The sequence below is a fragment of the Triticum aestivum genome, chromosome 1D (assembly GCF_018294505.1).
Source record: "Triticum aestivum cultivar Chinese Spring chromosome 1D, IWGSC CS RefSeq v2.1, whole genome shotgun sequence".
Lineage (NCBI taxonomy): Eukaryota > Viridiplantae > Streptophyta > Magnoliopsida > Poales > Poaceae > Triticum > Triticum aestivum.
Genome location: NC_057796.1, coordinates 6,690,088 through 6,713,773, shown reverse-complemented (window position 1 = coordinate 6,713,773; position 23,686 = coordinate 6,690,088). Strand labels below are relative to the sequence as shown.

General features: G+C 45.1%; 1 protein-coding gene across 2 annotated transcripts; it reads left to right on the top strand.

Moving 5' to 3' along the window:
- Window positions 1–8,411: 8,411 nt before the first annotated feature.
- Window positions 8,412–11,988, top strand: LOC123179820 (pollen-specific leucine-rich repeat extensin-like protein 3). Of its 2 annotated transcripts, XM_044591711.1 has the most exons (2): window positions 8,412–10,261; window positions 10,316–11,988. In XM_044591711.1, the coding sequence occupies exons 1-2, from the start codon at window positions 8,464–8,466 to the stop codon at window positions 11,746–11,748; spliced, it is 3,231 nt and encodes a 1,076-aa protein (XP_044447646.1). In that variant the 5' UTR covers window positions 8,412–8,463; the 3' UTR covers window positions 11,749–11,988. The 2 variants fall into 2 exon arrangements, with proteins under 2 accessions (XP_044447646.1, XP_044447645.1); XM_044591710.1 differs by having other exon boundaries at window positions 8,412–11,988.
- The last annotated feature ends 11,698 nt before the right edge of the window (window positions 11,989–23,686 follow it).

The window sequence follows — 23,686 nt, the reverse complement described above, 5'->3', positions numbered from 1 at the left end:
CAGGTTGCGAAGATGCCATCATCCACCAACCTCCCAGTCGTAGCCGGCTCCGAGACGATGCCCCCAAGGAGGAGAAAGACGCGTAGACGCCTCCATCGCCCGATCCAACGGATCTGAGGTTTTTCTCCGGAGCCAAAGTCATGTGGAGAAGGAGGATCACCTCCACGACGACGCTTCCAAAAAAGATCGCGGCACCCGCGGGCACCGCCGTCGCCAACTGCACTGAAGACCGGAGCAAGGATTTCTCCAGGAGATGTGCCGACCACCTGCCACCGCCGACCGCCGCCCACAAACCACCACCCCTCCGAGGTCGACCTCACTCTGGCCACGGGATCTCACGATCCACCGCGACTAGACACGCATCACCCCCTGGCCGAAGCCGCCACCACCACACTCGGGGCCGCCGCCCCGGAGTCCAAGAGCATCGCCAGCAACCGCAGACGAGCCATGGCCAGCAGATCTGGCACCCACCTTGAGCTGCGCCGCCACGAAGCAGCAGATCCTCGTTGCAACACCGGAGATGGGGGTGAGGCCTGCCACCCCGTCCCGAATCCCGCCTGGACAAGCTGTCGGCCTGAACCCAATGCAGCTCGCACCACAGCCGCCATGTCTAGCCACAACTCACCCACCAGCCGGAGCATCCAGCAGGCACAGCTGCCCACCGCCGCGGGAGAGCCGGATCCGGCCGTACTCGCCCAGATCTTACGAGCCGCCGTCGCTGATCGCCGAGATGGCCGCCACTAGCCGGCCCGGAGTTGAACCCAAGGGGATTGCCCCAATTACCGGAGAAGAAGGGGGGCGCCACTCGACCCCGGCTCGGCAGAGAGGAGCGCCGTGGAAGCGCACCGGCTGCGAGCAACCACGCGGAGCAGCACAACCGTTGACACCCCGACCCTCCAATGAACAACAAAGGCATCTCTATCTCTACGATCCCGTCTTCTCCCAACTGCCTGGATCCGATCCCCTCCATCTCTTGACGCACCCACGATCACCCCTCTCTTCTCCCCACCGGGTCGCGCAGGGAAGCCGTTTCATCGCCCGTCCCGTCTCTTCCCCATTCCTTCCTCCTATCCTCTCGCACAGTCGCACCTCATCATGGCCGCCTCAGCACCCGTACAACCCGTAGCCGTAGAAGAAGCCCACAGACTCACTCGGCGCGCCAGGTGATAACAATCGAAATAGTTTTATTTTATAACTCCATGGCAATACAAGTCGCATCCGGAAGTTCAGTAGTTTAACGTACGAATTTGGTCAATGAGTCAATCTCACACAAAAGCTTGCATCCATTGGCACAATGGCACGGTTGGTTTATTGCTTACGACGTGCAGGTCAATTTACACTCCAGGTTGAGCTGCCCCTATGCATGATCGTTTAGTCCAGTGTTAAGATCACACATGCCATGATTTTTACTGAGATTTCAATAATATCATTTAGACATATCTCATCTGAAACTGAAAAGTATTTTTCAGTGGACAACAACAAACCACTGCTACTACTTGCCCTTGCTTTCTGTTGAAAATCATCATGTAGAATAACCCACTCGGTCATCAGGATCTAATGTCATGAGATTTTTGCGTGATTTGGATTGTCTTCCTTTCTGAAGCCAGGAACAGGAAGAGCGTAGCCAGATAGACCATGCCTCCAACGTCAGGAAAATCACAACTTTTTAATTTGTCAGGTTCTTGTAGCAGAAATCGGCCTCAATCATCAATGAGAAGGTGTTTACCCTTTATAGGAATCTTATTGAAGATCAAATCTTGATTGGTGAAATGCTTGGATCCGCCAAGAAAAGTGAATTTCTTACTGAACTGTACATTGCCCATAATTCAAGCTCCTTACTTTGGTCTTGCTGAACTGTATTATTTTTTTATTGAAATCTGTAGGTGATGATGAAAGATTAGTTTGCAAACTGTGTGGTACAGAAGGTGTTACAGACTTGCGTTGAGCAGCAGAGACAATCCTCGCAAGGATCAAACCTCATCTTAACACGCTGAAGAAATACACGTACAAGAAGCACGTAGTGGCACTGGCACATATGGAGAAGCTCGCCGCAGCTAGAGGTCCGTTCTATCTTCCATGTGCTCTGTACTCTTAGGCAAGGTTTTGGATTTCGTTTTGCAAGTTTTACCGGGGCTAGACGAAATGGGCGAAATCCGGTTTTTTGGATTTTTTTTCCAGGAAATTTCGGACGAAAATGATAATCCAAAATTTGAAATTTAAACGAAATTCGACCAAAATTGCCCAAAATTGACATAAACCAGAACAGAAACGTAATGATGAATCTGTATCAAAATATACATGTAGAAAGGATACAAAAGAATCTATGCATCAAAACATTATAGACCAGATTTGAGTATTAGATTATTAACGCTCCAATAGAATATAGGCATCAAGGCAAACTCGAACTCAAAATCCATGGGAAACAAAAGAAAGGAAGAACGGGGAGGAGTGCTTGAGGAGGAGAAGGTTGGGCAAAGATGGGTCGCTGGAGGAGGAGGAGGCTGGGTTCCCAGCAGCCGCCGCCCAAAGATGGGGGGAAACGAAATTTAGGGTTAGGGAAGGCTCGGTGGCAATTTTTACAGTACGGGGTGATATCTGTAGGCTATTTTGGATGTTGGGCTGGGCTGGAAATTCGAAGATGGCCGAATTGTTGGACCGGTTTACACTTATACCTGGCCCAAACGAAACAGACGAATTTCGGATGGAATTCGTTTTTCCGGCCGAAATCCAAAACTCCGCTCTTAGGTTGCACATAAAAGCGACTCGGGCTCCAACCGTCTTGGGCTCTATATTATTAAAGACTAAACCATCTAGCATGCCGGTGTCCCAGTTTTTCAATCTAGAAGTCTATATACGAGCCTTGCCATCACAAATAAATGAGTAATAGGGGCAAAGAATAATGTAATCTCTGCATCTAGCAGAGGACCTAGCACAAGGGATAACAAATCTACCACATGTACGAGTTTTGAGCGCTGTAAATATGAGGAGACTTAGCATTCACTTGCTTGTTTTAACTCTGGTGTACATATTTGGAAGTAGAGGGAGGGAAAGTGGGAGCTGTGAATACCAGAAAATGGTGAGCGAATACCGCTCAAGATTTTCAAACGAATTTTAAATTCAATTTCTTTTGTACTACTACAGATAGTTGTTAAACTCAAAACTTTTAGAAACTTGGTACTGGCGCAGTGGCAAGTGCTTTGTTCCTCTTGTCTTTCAAAAATTTGCAAAAAAAAAGTTTAACGACAATACTCGAACGCGATGTAGGAGGGCCATACAACCATCGCGCCATCAATACTTAGTTGTTTATAAACAAATTTCTGTCTTGACTATACTTTCACCGTTCAAATTCAAAATTATCAAAAAATCCTTTTTTTTTTGCTCCGAACAGGCCTTTCTCGCGGGGTAGCGGGAAACGCGGATACCGGGAAGTATCCCAACTTTTGCCGCGTACCCAAAACCCCTGCATGATATATGTTCTATTTACATTCTAAACTTTATCGCAACAGCTACTAATCAGCCAGCTGATTGTAGCCAAATTTAAGTTGCCTCCAGAGCCGTGCGATCAAACACTCCTAGCGGAACCTGGATGCCCATATTGGTTTCCACATATTTCACGAAGATCTTTTATCGGTTGAACCACTATGTCGAGGATTCAGTTAATCCCGTATGCAATTCCCTTTGTCTAGCGATATGTTACTTGCCCGAGATTCAATTGTTGGTACCTAGTTCAGTATCTTTAAATGCAATTCTCTTTACTCATTTCGTAATACAAGATCCCGTGACTAAACTCATTAGTCACATGCTTGCAAGCTTCTTGTGTTGTTGAATTACCGAGAGGGCTCAGAGATATCTCTCCGTCATGCGGAGTGATAAATCCCAATCTCGATCCATGCCAACCCAACAGACACATTCGGAGATACCTATAGAGCATCTTTATGATCACACAGTTACAAAGTGACGTTTGATAGCACACAAGGTATTCATCTGGTATCCAGGAGTTACATGATCTCATGGTCTTAGGAATAGCTACTTAACATGAAGAAAGCTATAGCAATAAACTTTAGTGATACGATGCAATAAACTTTAGCTATACAAACATATGCTAAGCTTACAGTTGGGTCTTGTCCATCACATTATTCTCCTAATGATGTGATCCCGTTATCAAATGACAACTCATGTCCATGGGTAGGAAACCTTAACCTTCTTTGATCAACGAGCTAGTCTAGTAGAGGCCTACTAGGGTCACGGTGTTGTTTATGTATTCACATATGTATCTAAGTTTCCGGTCAATACAATTCAAGCATGCATAATAAATATTTATCATGAATAGGGAAATATGATAATAACCAATTTGTTATTGCCTCTAGGGCATATTTCCAACACCATCTACTTCACCGGTCGTTGCAGCCCGCTGGCCAGCCTACAACATTGCACCATGTTGGTTGCAGCATGTTTTGATTGTTATATGTCCTCCTTGATTATCTATCATTTGAAGTTCCTTGATTGTCTATATTAATGTGCGCCTTTATGTGTACCCACTTCATATAGGAAACAAAAATTCACTCAAGCCGGAGGCACAAAAATGAAGACCAACCGGAAATAGTAGCTGACAAGGATGAGGAAGATCACCATCGCGCTTTTATCTTCTTGTCTTCTGAGTGGAACTTCGGTGGGGAGGAACATACATGGTGACCACCGTGGAGGGAGAAAGACATCAGAGTTTTCAAAATTTGAAGGAAAGACATTAGTTTAATGCATGATCGGAAACTTCAATCTATGTTGTTGTAAATAAATAATCTAGCATATAGTATGCAGTTAGATTATTTTTCAAATGTCACTTTGTGGCTGAAATTCTATATTTTGTGGGCATGCATTGGTCCATCTTTTATTTTTCATCTTCACAACTCATTATATTTTTTGCTATACTTTCCTTGACTAGACAATAAAGTTCAGGTCAAAAAATCACATGAACCGTTTATTTTAATCGCTTGGTTAGTCCAAATTCCAAATTACAAACACACACATACATGTGGGTTACCAATGCATAAAATGCAAATGACAAACATTGTAATTGCTATATGGAGGGAAGCAGAGTGACAACACCGAAGCTCGAGCGAAGCAGTGGACCGAGATAAAATAGGGAGAAGGAAAATTAACTTTTGTCTTATAAGTGGGAATGAGAAATAAGATGCGTGTCGATAAAAAGTAGAACCGATAGTGAAGGAAATGTAACATATCAATTAGAACTAGAGCGATATTTTTATATAATCCCGTGACAACGTACGAGCATTCAACTAGTATATTTATGAGTGGCTCATTTCATTACGGGACTCTCATCATGCTGGAATAAGTCCTTGTCGGTGGCTGGCTACCTGGCTACATCGTCTATGATCACACATACATGCACGGAATCTGCTATTGATTTGTGAGAGTACGTAGGCATGTGCCTCCGAAATGTGGCATGGTGAAAGGTGATCGGTAAAACACGAACGGAACCTTATCCCCTCCCTGTCGCATGTGGGGGCGGCAGAGGGAGGGAAGACTATATGCTGCCACAAAAACTTCCTTCCTCCCCCCTTCTCCCTGGGCATCAGAGGGCGAGGCTGGGCGAAGCCTGATTTTTCTGTGACACAAAAGTTCTGGAAGGTTCAAAACATTTTTGGCACCTACTAAAATAATTGTGGACTCGTTCTGAAATATTCCGGTATGATGTTTTTATCTTCGAAATATTTCCGATTACTCTGAAACATTTATGGTTTTCTCTCTAAATTTTTTTGTCCTCTCTAAAACTTTTCCTGTAACTTTCTCTTGGACTATGACTATAGATTCAGTGAAGTACAGACATAACCGGATCAATAGCAAAACTGTGGACGTCCAAATTGATCCAGATACCCAAACGAATAAATATTCGAGTGAACCTATAGTTACCGAATGTTGTTACTGTTTCTTCGCGATATGCTACAAATACGCGAGGTGAGATTTAATAGCAACCATGTGATCAATTTTGTTCTCTTTTCTTGTTCCTGCGTTCTGGTATCATTGTGATCAAATCACACTGTGTCTGCCCAGACAATGCTGGTACTGTAACACCATGAGGGCCCTATGATATCTCTCCATTGTCAGAGGAGTGAATCCCAATCTTGAGCTATCTAATTCTTTGTCATACTTTTCCGTGAACCCGTAAGCTGCCGTGATAGCCACCCTATTACAGATGATGTTTAACAAATCCTAAAGTTTGGGAAGCACGTATGAAGGAACTCGATACTCTCATAGCCTAAGGAATTATGCAAACGTATAACTTTCGTTGTGTTATAAAACCATTAACTCATGACACATGTATCTCATAGAATGACATCACTTGGGTCAATTCAACACAAGTGTTCTTTGAGCATTGTGTCCTAAAAGGTGTCGGCATAGTCATGCCCATGATTAGAAAAACGTGACCATGAAGCAACAGTTGAGCTAGTCTTAGAGGCACGACTATAAATATATTTTACCGTTTATTATTCCACACATGCGCATGGGTTTTCATCTGACCCGTTATGGATATACGACCTCAAGGACCATTGTAGTTATAGAACATAAATATTAATTGCAAACTTGGAGATAAATGACAATTGTTATTATTGTCTCTGGGGCATATCTCCTACATAGACACCCATCACACATTTGAATCTATGTGAGTGAATATTTGATGGATCTCAACAGTCATTCTAAGATTAGTTTTAGTTTGTCCATGACGGTTTGGAGTTTCTATGGATCAACAAATTTATTGTAGTATATAACCTAGGTTTCCTAACGGCTCAACTACCTGGCCGAGTGGAATCCACCCGTAATTTGATTTGATATTGGTTCATATGCAACGCATTATTCCAATATTTTTGTGTAAAACACAATATATTTATGTTGAGAGATGCAAGAATATGAATCCACCCACATTTAAGCTTCCGGGTTGTTATTTCAAATAATGTTAGAAACATTTCATAGAGGTAACAAAGAACTCGTCATTTCAACGAAATGTCCCAAACAAATAACAAGACATATTATGATTCAAATTTGCTAAATTATTTCAATGATATTCAAGAAAAAATTGTTTTTGATTCACATTTATTATTATTTTTACTAAAATTCGAATTTTTTTCAAGAATAATTCATAAATAATCGCTCATATTTTTCTTATTTTAGTTATATTTTAAAATCAATTTCACCAAAATTTCATAGAGATTTCACATTAATTTCACTTACTTTTTATATACAAAAACTTGAAACGTTTCATAGAAGTACCAAATATTTGATTGCTTGAAAAAATGAAATATATGTTTCATAAATTAATAATTAGATACATTGGTATATGCCATTCGATTTTACAGATATTTCGAAATAATGCCACCAAAATTTCAAATATTTTAGTCATATTCCTATGAAATTCAGAAACATTTTATATAATTACCAAATGTTTTGATATTTGGAATAAGTTGACAAATATATTTCATAAAAACTGATGCTATTTTAATTAGATTGGTAATATTCAATCAAATGTAGATATTATTTCACATAGGTACCAAATATTTGAATGCATGGAAGAAGTTGACAAGTACATTTCACACCTAATCTTAGGAAACTTAATTTTTTTAGTCATATTTCGCTCAATTTGAGAAAAAATTAGTATATTTCTATCATATATGCAAATCAAATTGATAAACATTTCATACAGTTACATAATATTTCATTGTTTGGAAAATAATCGCAAATATATTTCATAAAGAATGGCAAAAAGTAATTACTTCAGACATATTCAATCTATTTTAGTGAAATCTCATAGAGATAAAATGACTTGTAAAATTTGGAGTATATGTGATAAGGTTTCATGGTTTCATGAAGTTTTACCAAGTGACACCAAGTTTGAAAATTCGTAATTTCAATTTTGTCCAAACATGGCCGGCCCACATTGATCCTGTCTTGAGGCCTTTTAACCGGGAATTAAAATATTCAGACTGATGATAATTTAGACTTCTTGTCCAATCAAAGACAGCCAAATCACCCCATACGTAAGGTACGTAAAAACCTTTTCGTAGATGTACGTAGCACTGGGCCTGAGGCAGTGAGGAAAGACGATGGAACTCGTCCACGGTACGTGCGTCGCATGCAAGGAACAGCGAACGCCATGGAAGAAGGAAGGAACTCAAGCATCCACGCGGCATGCTTGCAAAGCAGCACCGAAATTGTCGATCCGGGGCTGGGCAACCACTCGATCCTTGTTTCTCTGCGCGCGACCTCTCCTGCAACCTCGCGCCCCTGAACCCGCATAGCCCTCCACCGCGAAAGCTCGCCATCGGCCATCCATCTGCATCGACGCGACCGAGGAACACGCTCCCACGCATGCATAGATGTTCCTATATATCGCGAGAACGCGGCAAGCGGTGGGCACCACACATTGCCGGACGGACGACCTCCAGTTCGTAGATGGATCACCGCGGGCCGCTGTTGCCCGATGGCCGCCGGCTGGCGGCCGCGCTCCTCCTCCTCCTGGCGGCCTGCCTCTCGTCTGCCCGGGCCGTCACCAGCGAGGAGGCCTCCTACATCGCACAACGCCAGCTGCTCGCCATGAGCGAGGCCGGGGTGGGCGAGGACGGCGACCTCCCCGCGGACCTGGAGTCGAGGCCTTGCCTGGAGTTCGACGGCAAGGCCGCCACCGCCAACCTGACCTTCCCGAACGACCGCCTCCGCCGCGCCTACATCGGCCTCCAGGCCTGGCGCAAGGCCTTCTACTCCGACCCCAAGAACTTCACCAGCGACTGGGTGGGCGCCGACGTGTGCTCCTACAACGGCGTGGTCTGCGCGCAGGCGCAGGACGACGCCAAGGCCACCGTGGTCGCCGGGATCGACCTCAACGGCGCCGACATCGCCGGCTACCTCCCGCCGGAGCTCGGCCTGCTCACCGACCTCGCCTTCTTCCACATCAACACCAACCGCTTCTGCGGCATCATCCCCAAGAGCATGTCGCGCCTCACCATCCTCTGGGAGTTCGACGTCAGCAACAACCGCTTCGTCGGCCCCTTCCCCTACGTCTGCCTCGAGATGCCCACGCTCAAGTACCTCGACATCCGCTTCAACGAGTTCGAGGGCGAGCTGCCGCCCGCGCTCTTCGACAAGCCCTACGACGCCATCTTCGTCAACAGCAACCGCTTCGTCGGCCCCATCCCGGAGACCATCGGCAACTCCACCGCCTCCGTCGTCGTCTTCGCAAACAACAAGTTCGTCGGATGCATCCCCAAGAGCATCGGCCGCATGGCCAAGACGCTCGACGAGATCATCTTCCTCAACAACACCCTCGAGGGCTGCATGCCGCTCGAGATCGGCATGCTCACCAACACCACCGTCGTCGACGTCAGCGGCAACAGCCTCGTCGGCTCGCTGCCCAAGGAGATCTCCGGCTGCAGCAAGCTGGAGCAGCTCGACGTGTCCAGGAACGTTCTCACCGGCATCGTGCACGAGGCCATCTGCGAGCTCCCCATGCTCGTCAACTTCAGCTACGCATCCAACTTCTTCGAGTCTGAGTCCGCGCCCTGCATGCCCTCCGACAAATCCGAGGTCAACCTCGACGACGCCAACAACTGCCTCGGCGCGCTCCGCCCCGCGCAGAAGACCACGCTCCAGTGCGCGCCCGTGCTCGCGCGCCCCGTCGACTGCAACAAGCACGTGTGTGCCGGGCCGCACCCGACGACGATGCCCTCGCCGGACAGGAAGCAGGCATCACCGCCGGCGCTGTCCCCGATAATTGGGCCAGCAATGGAGATCCCGACGCCAGCACCAGCACCCGCACCCGCACCCGAGCCGGCTGTTTTGGGCCCGATTGTTGGGCCACTTCCACCCAAGGATGAGTATGCTGGTGCTCCACCACCTCCCAGTTCTGGCTGGCTCCCGTTGACCCCTGAGCGCAAGAAGGCACCTCCGCCGGAAGAATACGCGCCTCCGGAAGAATACACGCCTCCGGTGAAGGCGCTTCCACCACAGGGACCAGTTAAGGTGGTTTCGCCACCCGCACCAGAGAAGGTTCTTCCACCACCGACACCCGTGAAGGTGCTTCCGCCACCCGCACCAGAGAAGGTGCTTCCACCACCGGCGCCCGTGAAGGTGCTTCCGCCGCCCGCACCAGAGAAGGTGCTTCCACCACCGGCGCCCGTGAAGGTGCTTCCGCCACCCGCACCAGAGAAGGTGCTTCCACCACCGACGCCCGTGAAGGTGCTTCCGCCACCCGCACCAGAGAAGGTGCTTCCACCACCGACGCCCGTGAAGGTGCTTCCGCCACCCGCACCGGTGCACTCTCCTCCACCCCCTGTGAAATCTCCTCCCCCGCCGGCTCCAGTGAGCTCTCCACCCCCTCCGGTGAAGTCTCCACCCCCACCAGCACCGGTCTACTCTCCACCACCACCGGTGAAGTCTCCTCCCCCACCCGCACCGGTGAGCTCTCCACCACCTCCAGTCAAGTCTCCTCCCCCACCCGCGCCAGTCCACTCTCCACCACCCCCGGTGAAATCTCCTCCCCCGCCTGCTCCAGTGAGCTCTCCACCACCTCCTGTGAAATCTCCTCCCCCACCTGCACCGAAGAAGTCTCCGCCAACGGAAACACCGGTGATCCCACCAAAAGAAAAGTCAATGCCACCACCAACTCCGGCGAAGTCGTCTCCTCCTCCGGCCGAGAAGTATGAACCACCAGAACCTGTTGAATCATCACCACCACCGGTGAAGTCATATCCGCCAAAAGAACCTACGCCTGAGAAGTCATTACCACCTCCGGTGAAGTCCCCATCACCGCCAAAACCAGTCAGCTCACCGCCACCGGTACCAGTGAAGCCCCCACCGGCTCCAGTGAGCTCACCACCACCGGCGCCAGTTAAGGTACTTCCACCACCCGCACCTGAGAAGGTGCTTCCACCACCAGTGCCGGCGAAGGCTCCACCGGCTCCAGTGGGCTCACCACCACCAGCACCGGTTAAGGTACTTCCACCACCCGCATCAGAGAAGGTGCTTCCACCACCGGTGCCGGTGAAGCCTACCCCGGCTCCAGTGAGCTCACCACCACCAGCACCAGTTAAGGTACTTCCACCACCCGCACCAGAGAAGGTGCTTCCACCACCGGTACCGGTGAAGCCTCCACCGGCTCCAGTAAGCTCACCACCACCAACACCGGTTAAGGTACTTCCACCACCCGCACCAGAGAAGGCGCTTCCACCACCGGTTTCCGTGAAGCCTCCACCGGCTCTAGTGAGCTCACCACCACCAACGCCAGTTAAGGTACTTCCACCACCCGCACAAGAGAAGGTGCTTCCACCACCAGCACCGGTGAAGCCTCCACCAGTTCCAGTGAGCTCACCCCCTCCCCCTGTGAAATCTCCACCACCACCCGCTCCAGTTAGCTCGCCACCACCTCCAGTCAAGTCTCCTCCTCCACCCGCACCGGTGAGCTCACCACCACCTCCGGTGAAATCGCCACCACCCCCCGCCCCAGTTAGCTCGCCGCCACCTCCAGTCAAGTCTCCTCCACCACCGGCACCTGTCAGCTCACCGCCACCGGCACCAGTGTTATTGCCTCCTCCAGCAAAATCCACCCCAGCACCGGTGAAAGAAGAGCCACAGTCACCTCCGGCGGAATCACTTACACCCCCGAAGTTCGACGAGTTCATCATGCCGCCGGTCGTGTCGGCAAAATACGCGTCACCACCACCACCCCAGTTCCAAGGATATTAAGCATGGCATCATCGAAACATCGACGAGGAGCGACCAATTATGGTTTAACAAAACATCGCGTGCACATGCACACATGTACCTCATTTATATGGAACGTGCATGCATGCATGCATGCGTCCTGACTTATTATTAATTATGTGTATGTCTGTGCGTACGTGCGACGGTGAAGTGTATGAAGTGTATGATGCCTTTTTTTTTTGGAGTGGGCAATTTTATTAAAGCATCAAGCAACTTTTTTTTTTTGGAAATGTGATCCATAATGCCTTATGTTCTGCTTTTCCCTTTAGGACAAATGTATTTCTTTCTTTTATGAGCAAACAGTGTATGAGATTGAAGGAACAAATACACAGTTAAATGGTGTTTTGGTTTATCTATCTCTCTATCTATCTATCTATCTACGAAAAAGGACAAAACGAGGTTCTTCTCATGGCACCACGTCGATTCACATTATCCACATTACTTGAAATGTTAAATTTGTAAATTATATAGCAATGATTTAACAAGCTAACTAGGATTCATACATATAATATGTAGTTATGTTTGACAGAACTAGCATGTTATGTTTGATGGAACTAGCATAGTGGTCCTCACCGATGTGAAGGTGTCATGTTCAATGTATTGAAAATGTAGGAGAAATATTCTCCTAGATTTGTAGTCATTTTTATTTTGCGGTTGCAAATAATAAGGTTCTATAGTCATCCTATACGTAATACAAAATAAAATGTTGTATGTGGGAATTTGAAAGATCTTTAATCATGTTAATTTTTTCGATGAATATTTCCATGCCATGTTCAAGGTTAACAACATACTTTGACAATATGTGCCTTTGTTTATGTGATATTAGATTGCAAGCTTGTCTATAATTTGTCTGTGATGTAACGTTAATACTCGAAATGAAAATGATAAGATAGGCTATTTATATCATATATGTAAAGTTATGCAAATCTAAATGACGTTATCCATATAATAATTAGAGTCCATTGGAGCAATAACTATATATTGCACGTGCTATTATTATAACAATGACTAGTGAAAGTGGATCCTAATTCCCTTTGGTTGATTTAATTAATGTCAACATATCTCACTGGGCTAATGTTCATCAATTATATTCCAGATTAGCTCCCAAAAGATGAAGCAAAGGAACATGATTGGTGACCCCTACAAAAATCCATGAAGAAAAGTGTTGACCAATTCAATGATTTAATATCGTTTTCTAATAATCCAAGATCACTCCGATTCCATACGTATGCCGATACTACCAAAGAGGCTAGAGCATGCTAAGTGACATTGTTTTTCCATCTGCTTAAAGTCCAAATTCCAATGCCCTAAAAATGCCTTTTATTCTTCCTCTCTATGTACACATTTTCAAACATCGAAGCCTTTGATCTCTTCCACTTCGCATCCTATGAACTAGTCATCTGGATATAACCATTGCAAACCCACTCATCGCTCATTTCCTAAAACTTATATATCTAAATAACTGGCCCCCACTACCTAATTCTCTGGCTTTTGGTGCGCCCACGTCACCACTTCTTGCTGCAGCCCCTATGGTCGAGCGCAGACGGGGCTCGCCTGTGCCCCACGCATGCGCCCATCCTTGCGCCGCTGACACGCGTCTCCCATCCCTGCGTCCCCTCGTGTTGACATGTTGATATAAGAATTAAACCCATGTACTGTAGCACCTGAATCCTAGTACAAAATGTTTAAAAAATCATTAACATGATGTACGTCTAATAGGCAGTTTGGTTCAAATCAAACACACGAGTCCTACTCCGAATCTTGGTCAACAATGAGACGCTGTTACCGAGGGAGGCCGGTAAACGTGGTTACCATGGTTATCACGAAATTTTGAGCAAATTTCGAACAAAATTTATAATTCAATTTTGAATTCAAATTCTTTCAAAGTAGATATAGATAGCACTAGAACATATATTTATCATAAAAGAGCTACTAGCTCAGTGGAACATTGTCTACACGAGTGCTGTGAGGTGCTGCCATACTTTACTATACATTGAGTGTTTCAATTCACCAAATTCAAAAAATTCTTTTTTTTTGCTTGAAATGACCATTTACCGAATGGCACCGAAATATGTGGTAACCATGGTAAATCTTGAAATTTTGAGTGGTAAAAATGCCATTCTTGAAATATGTGGTAACCATCTTCTCAATAGTAAAAATGTCATTCTATAACTAAAACACCATCCTATCGTTAATAAATATGCCATGCACATAGTAATGAAACTGCCATGCCGTTAAAAGTAAAAATGACATCCTCTCAATAATAAAAATGAGATCCTCTGAATTACAAAAGTTGGCATCCTCTTACAGATAAATATTTCATGTCACTAAAAATAATAATGCCATGCTATAAATAACAAAACTGCCATGTGAGGAAGTGATTTTTTTTGGGGATTTCCAGATGAATTCAAAAGTAAAGTAACTTCATAGTTTACACCATGTTCGACTCTCGACGTGGTAGCAAATGATGGGTCCAAGTTTTCGCATAGTATTGTCCGCTTGTTTGCTCATGATAGAGTACTCCATTAGTTGGCACGTTCTTATATTTGTGTGTGATCTTTTAGCAATTCAACATATATAGTTCTTCCACCTGTGTGTTTCCAAGGTTAAATCTATGCAAAAAAGGATTCAAATCTTCACTATTATACCACAAAAGCAAGCCACACGAATGTCGCAAATATTGAACTTACTGGTGGTTGGTGCTAGGTATATTAGCGTTAGGAAAGTAAATGTACGGACCTGCGTATGGGAAGGAAACAACAAGCATCAGCGAAAGAGGCAAAGAACAGATACAAACAGCAGCACCAAGAATGGAGATGCATTGTCTATCATCTGCACCGCCCACCCATCACCATCAGAGCAACAGGATTCAGGAAACGCCCAAGCAAGCAACCAACCCGGCCTCGTGTGTTTATTTATGCAGAACATAAATAAAATGTGGACAGATCAGTGTTTCACTCCAATTTAAGCGGAGATGTAGCGACAGGAGCCATCACATATATGTAGAAGGTAAACAAAATGAGCTAGTTACAAGTTTGTTTGAACTTGGACTGCCTTGAGAGATTACATACAAACAAGAGCAGAGGAAGACTTGATTTTCTTCAGACGCGCACACACGAAGCCACCGTACATGGTTGGCTTGGGTGCGACCGATGGGAGATTGTAGCACGGGCTATTTTCAACCGGTTTGGATGGCGGTCGCATAATAAAATAGGTCCTTGATGTCCACTTCGTCCAGCCGGTTGTGACTTTGCTTCTTTTTATTAGCTTTCATTTTTATGTGCTCCTGATGTGAGCTGTACTTCAGATACCAAACTTTGTTTTGGACGACCTTTTTTAATAATATGGCTGCATGCATCTTCCGGATGCAGAGGCCGGGGGAAATCCTCCTTTTCCAAAAAATAACAATTTTTTTGCGTCAACATATATCGATCTGTTATTCATGCAAAAGAAGAAAAGAGATTTAATGGTACAAAATTCAAAGATACTACTCCCTCCGACCAGGTGCATAGGGCGCCTAAGATGATGCAGCGCGACATAGAGGTGTATATATTGGGCTAGAAAATATTAATTAGCGTGTGTTTGTATGCGTACTTAGTGAACTGTTTGGGGCGATGCTTACTTAGTGAACTCTTTGAGTATCTAATGTGCGTGAGGATCCTAAAGATATATGGTGTCTACACAGTTAGTTTTTAACCATTGAAATTTTCTGCCCCGTAGCAACACACGGGCAATTTCCTATCAGAATGAAAAAGAAGTAAGCACTTATGGATTCTATTTGGGAAACCCTTCCTATCAGTATTGTGTATGCATGCTAATTTCCTGTTTATCATTGGAGTTTAGGTGTATGCATGTACGTGATTGACTAAGCTTTGCGCATATATATGTGTCGGTCAAATCATACACATGAATGTACATCACTCTATTCTACTATTAAGGGATTCGCTGAGCACCTCGCCAAAGAAACAAACCTTTCAGATCAGCTTGTAATTTTATTTTTACATTTTTTTTTCCCTTTTGAGAATATTTGCACTGTTGTCCTAAAATATTGCAATATTTGCAAATATCAAGATTGTGTTCTTTTGTTTGACAATAACACGATGGCCTACCGGAAGACCAACACATATTTCTAGTGCGAAGGTTGTGCCACCTCTTGAAACACCAAAGCAGATTTCTAGTGCGAAGGTTGTTCCACCTCTTGTTTGATTCCTCGATGAGCAAGCAAAGCTTCTGGTAACGGTCATGGGAACCGAACGTGATGGGCCGGCCAGCCGCAAACATCAGAAAGATCTGAAAAAGAAGCAAATAGGCATGATGCATAAATCTGGAAAGGAAGAAGAATATGCACAGCGCAAAAGCATGGATGCCGTCCGTGCCATGCATCGCTCCAGGATCAGTGTACACGTGCATCATATATATACGCATCTAGCCGCCGGAATTTGCTTCTCCTGCCTCATGCTAGCTTCATCTGCGTTCGTTTGTCAGGGGCAAAAGCACCGGCCAGCAGCACAAATCGGGAGCCTATGAGAAGAATAGGTTAAGCGTATGCCTAGCAGGGACGTATTGCGTGTTAATATAGAGGCCGAAGCCAGGTTGTTACAAAGAGATATACATGGCGTGGATTGATCTTCAAGGGCTCAATCACAACAGCCTAACAACCTAATCTATCCTACGGTTTATACAACACCGAAGGTTACAATGTTTAACACTCCCCTTCAATCACAACTCTCTATGTTGAGATTGTGTCTAAAAGCACTAGAAGAACGCCCGTGCGTTGCAACGGGGCCACATTAACTTTAAAAGTTCAATATCAATTATGTTAATATTACATTTAATATTCTCATACATATTAAATGACATTGACGACCTTTTTTACCATCAAATTCTCACACACACACCCTCTCCCCCCTCTTCCTCACTCTCTCTCCCCCTCTCCCCCTCTCTCTCTCTCTCTCTCTAACACACACATATCCATCTCAGCGTTATTTTTATGTAACATTGGCGAGAGGTAAACGACGGTGATTGTTTCCTTTGTTTGGAGATTGATTACCATTCGTGAGTTAAGCTGGGTACTAAAGAAGAATCTGATTGTGATACGTGAATTGATTGTTGCCTTATATGTTTGGTTTTGGTATTTGAAGATTGATTACCATCCGTTAGTTGGGTTACCAAAGAAGAAATCAATCACCATATGTAGAAAAAGGAACTACATTGCACATGCTTACACCGGAAATTGGCAATGGCTCCTAGGTGCATATGCACCCACTGTCTAAATACACATTTTGAAAAGTTGAAAAATTCCGAACAAAAACCCTGCGTGTATATCCGGACATTCTATGTGCGTACACAAAGTTCTCGGTGAAAAATGAGGTTTTTTGTGGCTTGTGTAAAATAGACAATTTCTGATGCTTCATTTTAACTATTCATTTTGCATTTCTTTATCTTTTTTCACAAGCCACAAAAAACGTCATTTTTCACCGAAACTTTGTACATGCACATAGAATGTCCGGATATACCCGCGGGATTATTGTTCCGAATTTTTCAACTTTTCAAAATGTGTATTTAGAAAATGGGTGCATATGCACCTAGGAGCCAAAACACCGCGTCCCTCATCTACACGTGAGAATATATAGAATTGGAGCAAACAAAGTAAGTGCAGACGAGAGATAAAACATCAATGAGGATCCCTAATGTCTTGACTAATATGTTTTCCTCCAGCTTGAGAAGCACCTACAAGAAATTGGGAGGTGGGAGGAAGGACCAAAAAAACCCAGGGGAGGTGGGACGAAAATAAACCTGGAATGGAGACTACCAACTGAGACATTAGGAGTAGAGATCATTTAGTTGATAAGAATAAATAGAAAACGGTGTTAAAAAGGCGAAACAGATTAGAATACATTGAAAAACCAAAAGGACGATGTAAAAGGGGATTCTCCCTGCCCCCCGGGCCTTGCCACCGAACCGGCTCAGCGGTCCAGTCCCCGCGCGGTGGTCTTCTCCTGTTCCCCGAGCCGCGTCGCTACAGAGCCGGGCTCCCGCCCGACCACCTCGCTGGCATCGAAGGGGAATGGATAAGGGTGACGCCCTGCCTTCCCTGCCCCCATGGCCTCACTCCTCCTCGACGCCCCCTCCCAAATCCACTTCTCCTCCTCGCTCGCTCGATCCCGTCGATCTGGACGAAGTCAGACGCCACGGCCACCATGACCGACCCCGTCCACACGGCCACTGCCCTCCCTGCGGGCTAGGAGCTTGTCGAGGAGTCCCGAACGCATTCGCTACTTCGTCTGCGCCAACGAGATCATGTCCAACACCCCCCGCATCGACGTCGCTGCCATCTTCCTCAACCTTGGGCCACCGCGATATTGCCGTTCGATCCGCGCCGCCGCGAGCTCCCATGTCTTTGTCACGCCCAAGATGCGACCCTATCCTAAAGGAACTCGAAGGTCCCACCAAGGATAGAAGCGCATCTTGAAGACGCTTTTGCAAGGTGGATATCATTACATCAACATTACATAATAGATGGGGATACATACAAGGCATACAAATGCCGCAAGAATACATCAATACAATACATAAGAGCAACATCCGACTACGGATGAACACAAACAGACTCTCAAACGACATCCACCCTGCTAGCCCAGGCTGCCGACCTGGAACCTATCCCCTGATCGAAGAAGAAGCAGAAGAAGAACTCCAAAACAATTAACATCGCTCTCGCGTCATGATCATCGCAAAACCTGTACCTGCAACTGGTGTTGTAGTAATCTGTGATCCACGAGGACTCAGCAATCCAATTACCGTGGGTATCAAGACTAGCAAAGCTTAATGGGTAAGGAAGGGGTAAAGTGGTGAGGTTGCAGCAGCGACTAAGCAAGTATGGTGGCTAACATACGCAAATAAGAGCGAGAAGAGGAGCAACGGAATGGTCGTGAAGCTAGCAATGATCAAGAAGTGATCCTGAACTCCTACTTACGTCAAACATAACCCAGAAACCGTGTTCACTTCCCGGACTCCGCCGAGAAGAGACCATCACGGCTACACACGCGGTTGATGCGTTTTAGTTAAGTCAAGTGTCAAGTTCTCTACAACCGGACATTAACAAATTCCCATCTGCCACATAACCGCGGGCATGGCTCTCGAAAGTTTATACCCTGCAGGGGTGTCCCAACTTAGCCCATTATAAGCTCTCACGGTCAACGAAGGATATTCCTTCTCGCGGGAAGACCCGATTAGTCTCGGAATCCCGGTTACAAGACATTTCGACAATGGTAAAACAAGACCAGCAAAGCCGCCCGGATGTGCCGACAAATCCCGATAGGAGCTGCACATATCTCGTTCTCAGGGCACACCGGATAAGTCAAGCTACGAGTAAAACCAGACCTCGAGTTTCCCCGAGGTGGCCCCGCAGGCTGCTCGGTTCGGACCAACACTCAGAGGAGCACTGGCCGGGGGGGGGTGTTAAAATAAAGATGACCCTCGGGCTCCGGAAACCCAAGGGGAAAAGGCTTAGGTGAGGCAAATGGTAAAACCAATGTTCGGCCTTGCTGGAAGAGTTTTATTCAAGGCGAACTGTCAAGGGGGTCCCATAAATCACCCAACCGCGTAAGGGACGCAAAATCAAGGAACATAACACCAGTACGACGGAAACTAGGGCGGCAAGAGTGGAACAAAACACCAGGCATAAGGCCAAGCCTTCCATCCTTTACCAAGTATATAGATGCATTAATTAAAATAAGATATATTGTGATATCCCAACATAAACATAATCCAACATGGAGCAATCTTCATCTTCACCTGCAACTAGCAACGCTATAAGAGGGGCTGAGCAAAAGCGGTAGCCAAATAATGGTGTGCTAGGAGGGGTGACAAAGGTTAGAGGTTCATGGCAATTTGGGAGGCTTGATAAGCAAGTGGTAGGTAACGCAGCATAGCGATAGAACGAAGCAACTAGCATAGCAATGATAGTAGTGAGATCCAGGGTAACGGTCATCTTGCCTGAAATCCCGCTAGGAAGAAGAACGAATCCATGAAGAAGATGAATCCATGAAGACGAACCAAGCCTAGACGAACGAATCCTCACGATCGCAACGAAACAGGAACTATCGAGAAGAAGCACAACCGGAAAGAAGCAAACAACATGGTAAACACACAACACATAACAAGACATGATGCTCAACCAAGTATGATGCATGACAAGGCTATATGATGCTACTCATGGCAAGAGATGATGCATACAAGAGCAACACATCAAAGCAAGTTTACATGAGGCCGGAAGCAACATATAACAATTCCGGTAAGTCCTCATATGCGAGTTTCGAAATTGGTCCAGATCTGAATAAACTTTATGTTCAAGTTGTTAAACAGCAAGTTAAGATGCACCAAGATGATCTACACGAAATTCTAGTCAAGTTACATATAAAGTTCATTTAATTCGGAGCTACGGCCTAGAAGATATGAGCAAAACAAGTCAAACATGGCATTGATGCAAAATGCATTCAAACATCAAGCAAACACTCTCAAAACATGGATGCAACATGATAAGATGAAACTACATGCAAAACTAAGCAAGTTTCATATAGAGCATGCTCAAAACAAGGATCTTGATATATGCAAAACACTCCCAAAATACTCTCAAAATATCATTGCATTTTTTTTCTATTGGTACTTTGGATAAGTGTGGGTGGACTTGATAATTGACACGAGGAAGCTGCTAAAAGAAAGGAATCTAATCAACAACAAGGATCTTCTAATGGTTTCCTTCTGGTTTATCTGGTGGGAGTGTTGAAATATTTTCATGAGGAAAAAAATATGATCCCCTTGCTCACTCATCGATGAGCATGAGGACGGTACGTAGTTGCAAACTCCATTGCTCTGGAGGATCGTGCACCGACGCCAAGTTCATAAATGGACTTTATCTACGTTCGGCAGTGTGTAGCTCAACAAGAACACTTCGTTTCACACTGATGGAGGCAACGGGGCCTATGGGCTATTCTTCGTGACTCATTTGGGGGCTTCGTTGCGAAAAGTGCCTGCAACTACCGGGCTTCAGTGCTCTAGATATTTGAATTTTTTGAAAAACACACTTCGGTTGCTAGAAATTTTTTAAATCAAATACGTGAATACATACACACATTCTTAAGGCCCGGTAAAAACCTGAAAAAAATACGTTGTATTTAGATATAAAAAAGATATAATTCTGACAGGAATGACTCCCCTTTTGTCCTATATACTATCAGAAATTTGTTTTTTTATAGCCAAAAACAAAACAAGATAACTACCACACTTGCCACGGGTATTTGGAATGTGTATATGTATCCCTGGAAAAAAATCCACATTTTTTTGAAACTTCAAAACACGAATTTCAAAATGTTTAAATATAGAGAGCACTGGAGCTCGGGTGTTGCAACACGTTGATTCATGTAGGTACAAGCGGTCAAGGTTGGACATTCCACCGATGAAAGCTGAAGCATTAATGATGGGCCTGAAGTTAGCAGAAAATTCGACATCCACTCCCATGCGGTGGAGAGATTCAATGAAAATTATTCAAGGCGTGAAGAACCAGTCGGAGTACCGCACTTTAGGGGCAGTTGTCACTTATGACTGCCGGAATTTAATGGCAAGCTTTGGAAGGGCGAGGATGATGCACCGGGGGCGAGAGGCAGATTCACATGAACACTTGGTCGATTTTGTTCTATTGACAGGGCCTGAGAGGTCAAGGGGAACCACCCCCTTATTTCCCGGTTCAGTTCTTGTAAAGGATATGATAATCATTTAAACAGAGTTGTCAAATTTAAAGAAAAATAATCTTCCACTGTTGAAAAACATTAAGGATTTGCACATTTGTGCTTGATCATGAAGTGAAATGGACCACAAAGGGACATTTTAACTTGTTTTATTGAGAGGGCATGAGAAGTCTGAAGGGATCATCTTCCTTGGCCCGTGATAATACAAAAGGTGTCTTTATATATATGTTTGTTTTCACAGAGTATGAGAGAGATGGAGATGAATTATGTCGACATCCAAAAAGAATAGCTTGAAGACCCTTGGATTTTTTATGGCAGCGCAGGGGCACCTTCCAATGACAAGGGTCTTCGGGCGATGTCTTATGGCATTGCACGTGCACCTAACATACTAAATCCAGCTTTGACCTTATCATTTGTTTGATTCATTTATATGCATGCATTGTAGCCCGTAGCAACACACAGACGTTTTACTAGTTAGGAGTAGAGATTCAAGTTGTCTCAAAGAAAGGGGTTTGGTAAACCCATCTGCAACTTGATCACCAGTAGGTATAAACCTGATATTCAGCAGTTTGTTGGCTATCCTTTCTCGAACAAGTTGATACTCAATCTCGATATACTTGGTCCTAGCATGGAAGATAGGATTAGCTAACAAGTACGTAGCACCAAGATTATCACACCAAAGTGATGCTGCCTGAGGATGGCGAATACCCAGTTCAGTTAACATATTTTGTATCTAGATAACTTCTGCAGTAGCATTTGCTAAGGCTTTATATTCAACTTCTGTGCTGGACCTAGACACAGTGGCTTGCTTGCGAGCACTCCATGAGATCAAGTTACTGCCCAGAAAAACTTCAAATCCTCCTGTTGATCACCTATCATCAGGACATCCGGCCCAATCTGCATCTGAAAAAGCACTTACAAGCATGGAGTACGACTTCCCAAGTTTAAGACCATGACTGTGTGTTGCTTGAAGATATCGAAGTATTCTTTTCACTGCTGTAAGGTGCACACTAGTAGGAGCATGCAAGAACTGACAAACTTTGTTAACAGAGTATGAAATATCTGGCCTAGTTAATGTCAAATACTGCAAAGCCCCTACAATGCTTCTGTACTTGGTGGAGTCCTCTGCGCCAAGCACCTCTCCATCATGAAGAGACAATTTTTCAGAGGTAGATATAGGTGTAGATGATGGCTTACATCCTTTCATGCCTACTCTCTGAAGTATATCCTGAATATATTTTTCTTGTAACAACACAATTCCATCTACACTTTTACCTCAATCCCAAGGAAATAGTGAAGATTGCCTAAGTCCTTGAGTACAAAGTCCATGCGCAAATCCTTGAGAAGAGCTTCCACTGCTTTGGATGATGAGCTTGTGACAACAATATCATCAACATAGATGAGCATAAAAATAGTGACGCCATGGCGATGATAAAGGAACAATGAGGTGTCCCCCCTTGAAGGAACAAAACCAAGAGATTGTAATTTTGAGGATAGCCGAGAGTACCAAGCTCTAGGTGCTTGCTTCAGCCCATACAAGGCCTTGTCAAGCTTGCAAACATGCTGCTTTAACTGTGGATGTTCATACCCAGGAGGTTGCTTCATAAAGACTTCCTCTTCCAGAACACCATGCAAAAACGCGTTCTTTACATCTAGTTGTCGCATACACCAATTCCGAGATACTGCAACTGAGAGAATTAATCTGATGGTAGCAGCTTTCACTACAGGACTAAAAGTGTCCTCGTAGTCAATTCCATACCTCTGTTTAAATCCCTTGGCCACCAGACGCGCCTTATACCTGTCAATACTGCCATCAGACTTTCTTTTTACCTTGAACACCCATTTGCAATCAATCACATTCCGACCATTGGCAGGAGGAACCAAGTGCCAGGTTTTGTTCTTCATGAGAGCAGCATACTCTTCGTCCATAGCATCTTTCCACTTGGAGTCACTGAGTGCTTCTCCTAGATTTGTCAGTTCACCTGTAGCACAGAAAGATCCCCAACGAATGCAACCAGCCTTATATTTTTTTGGTTCAGAAATACCACTCGGTGACCTGGTGTGTGCTCACGTAGGAGGAGGCGGAGGAGGCTGAGCCAGATGTTGTTGAAGCCGATTGGACGCGGAAGACACAGCCGAAGAATCAGCCGCAGAAAATCCCCCGTTCGACTCCTGTA

What these genes read in the sequence shown, in the direction of transcription:
- LOC123179820 (XM_044591710.1), top strand. Translation starts at nt 8,464, where the DNA reads ATGGATCACCGCGGGCCGCTGTTGCCCGATGGCCGCCGGCTGGCGGCC.